Here is a 5,426-nt window from a genome sequence, read left to right on the forward strand (position 1 = left end):
TATAAACTTTTAAAAATATCTTACACACTTAGTGTGTGTTTAGTTTTTATTTTACTAAAAGTTCATTTGCTGAAAGTTTATTTAGTAAAAGTCAATTGTTGTAATAAAATTTATATTTGAATATATTTTTTTCAAAAGTTAGTTTGGTAAACTAAAAATTATTTGGGTTATGATAATAAAATGTGCTTTTGAATGTATAATTATTAAAAAAGATATTAATTTATGATGATTTGTAATTTTTATTATACAAATGTACTATATTTGAAATATTTAAAAAATGTGATAAAGATTTTAAATAACATAAAATTTGACCTATAATGCTAACATGATTAATTATTCAATTTATAATGTTAAAAACTTGATATCTAATTATTATTATTTAAATAATAATTATATTTTTAATAAATTAATTATTTTTTTAAAAATAAGAGATTAAACTTAGGGTAGTATAATTAAATAACATTTCACTTTTCAATCTACTTTTTAAAAGTTTTATTATTTTAATTAGCCAAAAGCACATTCAATCACATTTGGAAATGACTTTTTTAAATGAACTTCTTTGAAAAGATTGAAAACTAAACAACATTTGGATTCAAAATCCATTTTAAAAATCCTTTTGATAAATTGAACTGAAACCAAATGAATCCTCAATCAGTACACTATAATATCATCTCAATTTTCTTTCAACTTAAAGATAACATTAAAAAAATTATTAAAAAAATTTTATTTTTTCAAATTAGCTTATACTCCCTTCATTCCAAAATACAATAAACTTTTAAGGCATATTCAACGTTTCAAAATATAAGACACTTTAATAAAAATAATATTTCATTAATTATACTTTTTTAATATTATCCATCCCATATATTTTCTCTTTATTATTCTTTTATCAATGCAGTATTAAATGAAAGGCATTTTTTTTGGCCAAAAATGAAGGATATTTTTGAAAATTTATATTTTTGTCTTAAAAAAGTAAAGTTGTAAAGTGTATTTAATGAATTTTATTGGTATATAAAATTTTATTTAAAAGTATTTTATAATTTAAAATGAAATGAGTATTTTATAATAATAAAATACTTTTAAAATTATTTTATAATTTAAGATGTACAGAATATTAAATACTAGGATTAAGTATCATATGGCCCAGAAAGGAGGGGAAAAATGCTATTAATTACAGTACTTCATTAGCAATAACACCGTCCTGCTCTTCCCTCGTGAACATGCGTTGCCATTTAACAAATTCTTCCTTTCTGTCAACGTTCTTCAGCGGCACAGGTTTTCTTCTCTAACCATTGTTGGCCCATCAACGTACTGATAATCACAGAGCAACACCAACATGGAAGGAATTCAACACAGAACCGTCGAAGTTAACGGCATCAAAATGCACGTCGCCGAGAAAGGAGAAGGTCCTGTTGTGTTGTTCCTCCATGGCTTCCCGGAGCTCTGGTACACCTGGCGCCACCAGATCCTGTCCCTCAGTTCCCTTGGTTTCCGAGCCGTCGCGCCGGATCTCCGCGGCTTCGGCGACACGGAGGCGCCGTCTTCCGTCTCCAGCTACACCTGCTTTCACATCGTCGGCGATGTCGTGGCTCTCATCGATTCGCTGGGCGTGGATCAGGTGTTCCTCGTGGCTCACGATTGGGGAGCTATCATTGGATGGTACCTCTGCATGTTTCGTCCTGAGAAAGTGAAGGCCTATGTGTGTCTCAGTGTGCCTCTCATGCCCAGAAATCCACGAGTCAAGCCTCTTGATGCATTCCGAGCTTTGTATGGAGACGATTACTATATCTGCAGATTCCAGGTTCTTCTTCGATCTTCTTCTTCTTCTTATTCTTCGTCTAATTACCTTAGCTTGCTAATTTCTCCAGATCTATAAATTAACGCTTGCTAGCTATCTCATTTGATTTGCGAATCCGCACAGTGCAGAGACAGACAGAAAAGAGACATGAGAATGCAATGCTGAATTAATTTGCATATTATTTTTTTTTAAATGTGTGAATGTAGAAAATAAAATTGGACAAAGTCTAGGTTCATCTTTTATAAGCTAACTTAAGTTTTAAGTTAGCTGAAAATTTTACATATAGCTCGTGACTGGATGAACGCGGTCAAATAAGTTGTTGTAAATGATTTATACTTTGTTCCCTTGTATATCACTAATATCAATTAACAAACATCACATAAAATGTTAATTGCTATGTTTTAGAAATTTAATTAGTTTGCACACTCAGCGAGGATTTAATTATGCAAAAGTCCAAATTGAAAAGTATAAAATTTGCATAAATTTTGGATAAGCCATTTAAGTACAATATAACACATACAAATAAAAAATTGAAAACTTGGGTTTCATGCATGGTTCCTATACTTGTCCCCTTTCATCAACCACTCGTTACACTGTTTAACTTTGTATTCTTGTTTCAATTTATATATGTAACATGGACTGTGCAATAATATTACTCCCACAGTTTAGTTATGATATACTTGATGAAAAAAGGGCCATGACATGAGTCTCTTGTGTGCATATATCACAACTACAGATGTTATTTAAGGCATGTTGTTGTATACAAAGTTCTGAATAGCATACATTCTTATAGATTATATATATATATATATAGTTATATTATATTATATTATATTATATTTTTGGGTTAAAGATCATTTTTTCCTACATTTTTTTAAGGAGCATTAAATACTTTGCACTAAAGGGTGGGTTTAACATCCTCGCTGAACAATATTTTCAAAAGCAAAATATCAGTTTGTCATAAAATCATCATCTTTTTCTATTATTTGTTAATATTGAATAATTGTGGGACTCACAGATAGTAGTAAATGGTATTTTGACCCATTTTGCAGTAATTTTATTACTAGAATCATGCCCGATTTTTGCACTTTTAGCCCCTTTGACCCACATCAAATGGTCCAAATGGGTAAGAATGCATTATTATTATTGTATGTGGATACACAACTATCCCACATCAATAGATAATAAGAAAGATGATGAGTTTTTAATGGAAGAGAAATTTTGCTCCTGAAAAAAATTATTTAGGAAGGATATTACCCTACCTTTCAATAAAAGATGCGTAATGCCCCTCAAAAAAGGATTAAGGGTGAAAAATATATAGTGAAAAAAAGTTTAAGCGAGTTGAATTTTAGTAGCGCTTTTCAGAAACATTTACAAATTATCTATCAATAATATCCTCACATTGATAGTAAGATATGATCTAAAGACTTTATAAATTATGAGTCAAATTCTTTAAAACCGGATAAACATTTGTTGATCAGATATTATATTCATTGTCCGGAGTACAGTTTGTTGATGTAGCTAGTAATAAATAGCGTGGCTTTAAATGGGATATAGGAGGCGGGGAAGGCGGAAGATGAGATAGCTAAAATTGGAAGCGAACGTGTACTGACGAATGTGCTTTCAAGTCGCAAACCTGGCCCACCAATCCTTCCAAAAGAAGGGTTTGGATACAATTCATCAAATGCTGACTCATCATCATCACCAACTACCTTGCCTTCTTGGCTCTCCCAAGACGACCTTCGTTTCTATGCTTCTAAGTTTGACAAGTCTGGTTTCACTGGAGGCTTGAACTACTACAGAAATTTCGACCGGTTTGTTCATATTGTTCTTTATTTATTCACTTGTATATTAGTAATAGATCCATACAAAATAAATTTATCAATTAATTACAACAAATCAACCAGTTCAACTAATTTTTTTTTAAATAAAGAATGATAATAAAATCTTAAGAAAATTAATGATAATTAAGTCCCAATAATTTTTTTTTAAAAATGAGCAGAAAAATTGATTCAAACTACTTACTAGAGAAATTTTTAGACTCCAGACATGAAATAAGAAAAATCCAAAAAATCTTAAGGCAATGTTTGAAAGTTAACAAAATCTTGTTTATTACTTTGGGCTTATTCAAGTTGTCTGAATAAGCTCAAAGAAATTTGGATCAAGCTAGAATCTGAATGGACTTAGCTCGAATACTTAAAATATTTTATTATTATTAATATAATAATAAAATAAGATAAAAATTAAAATTAGCTAAATAAAATAAAATAAAATAAAAATATATTTAACAATTTATATATTCAGGTCAAGATAAACTCGAGATGTTCGAGTCGGTTTGGTTATATAGGTATTTTAATATATTCAAGTATTTTACATGTATACTCACACAAGACCTTTTTAACAAACTAATTATAGGGTGGTCCTTTGAATGGGATCTTAGATAACTTTATTCAATGACTTGTTATTCAAATATCAGCCCTTATCTATATAATAATTTAGTTGGAAGAGATATACTAATTTGCTTTCAATATCTCGGAGGAAATATTTTTTTTGCTGTTGACTGAGCCTACTTCATATGGTTATAGGAAAATGACTTGTTATTTATTTTGGTAGTTTTGACTCGGTTACAAAACTTAGAACTTAATCCATGAAGTTTAATTTGAGGCAACACAGTCTCTCAAGTTTAAGCCCTTTAATTTGTTGATCCCTACACTTTATGATTCGGTTCAGTTCCTAATTAAAACACAATGACTAACAAATTAAGTAACTGAGTTGGACGAGTTAAATTTTAAACAGAGTTTTAAGTTTAACTGAGTCAAACTCAAAATCACGCCAACTAAAAATGATTAATTTTCTTTGGTTTTTTTTTTTTTAAAAAGAAAGTTAAGTGGAAAGATTTCTTACGTATGAGGCAATTGCATCAGGAACTGGGAATTGACAGCAGCATGGACAGGAGTGAAAGTGAAAGTGCCAGTGAAGTTCATAACAGGAGAGTTGGACTCTGTGTACACTTCGCTTGGCACGAAGGACTATATTCAGAGTGGTCGTTTCAAGGAAGACGTGCCAAATTTGGAACAAGTGGTGGTGCAGCCACGTGTCGCTCATTTCAATAACCAAGAAGTTGCTCACAACATTTCCGCTCATATTTATGACTTCTTCATCAAGTTCTGATCTCTATCTCACCCTTACAACATTGATCGACTCGCATGCATCAAGATAAAGGACTTGTTATATTTTTCTCCAAATTTGAGTCAGTGTCTTAGTTTTATCCGTTTAAGTTAGGTCGAAGGATATTTTTGTCTTCCAACTATCCTATCTTATCAGTACTCTAAACTTTTGTGTGATATAATTTTTTTCTTTCAATATTTAAAAATAATACATTAGACATTTTGTCACTAAAAAAGTTAACTTTAACCATTAGTTTATTAAAAAAATACAAAAATGATCTACAAAATTATAAAAAAAGACTTATAAAATTTAAAATAAATATCCTATAAGAAAATTAACATCAATTAAGTCTCTAAAATAATGGTGGTCAAAATTAGATTTTTGCCTTTTATGTGGGTAAGAAATTAAATTTATATCCTGTTTTTCATATGTAATTTAAGGGATTTAAATGATATTAATT

At 29.9% G+C, this 5,426-nt stretch overlaps 1 protein-coding gene across 1 annotated transcript; it reads left to right on the forward strand.

Moving 5' to 3' along the window:
- The first annotated feature begins 1,175 nt into the window (after positions 1-1,175).
- Positions 1,176-5,175, forward strand: LOC129284483 (uncharacterized). The gene is made up of 3 exons (XM_054919978.1): positions 1,176-1,801; positions 3,356-3,612; positions 4,723-5,175. Exons 1-3 carry the CDS (start codon positions 1,337-1,339, stop codon positions 4,967-4,969), a joined length of 969 nt encoding a protein of 322 aa, XP_054775953.1. The 5' UTR covers positions 1,176-1,336; the 3' UTR covers positions 4,970-5,175.
- The last annotated feature ends 251 nt before the right edge of the window (positions 5,176-5,426 follow it).

This window comes from Prosopis cineraria, unplaced genomic scaffold, assembly GCF_029017545.1.
Source record: "Prosopis cineraria cultivar Desert tree isolate PC_DT_omini unplaced genomic scaffold, ASM2901754v1 PC10, whole genome shotgun sequence".
In the NCBI taxonomy this organism is placed as follows: Eukaryota; Viridiplantae; Streptophyta; class Magnoliopsida; order Fabales; family Fabaceae; genus Prosopis; species Prosopis cineraria.

Excerpts from the sequence above, each read along its gene's own strand:
- LOC129284483 (XM_054919978.1), top strand. The coding sequence starts at position 1,337 with ATGGAAGGAATTCAACACAGAACCGTCGAAGTTAACGGCATCAAAATG. Across the intron at positions 1,802-3,355 it reads ACTATATCTGCAGATTCCAG|GAGGCGGGGAAGGCGGAAGA; the intron begins GTTCTTCTTCGA and ends AATGGGATATAG. Across the intron at positions 3,613-4,722 it reads TACTACAGAAATTTCGACCG|GAACTGGGAATTGACAGCAG; the intron begins GTTTGTTCATAT and ends CAATTGCATCAG.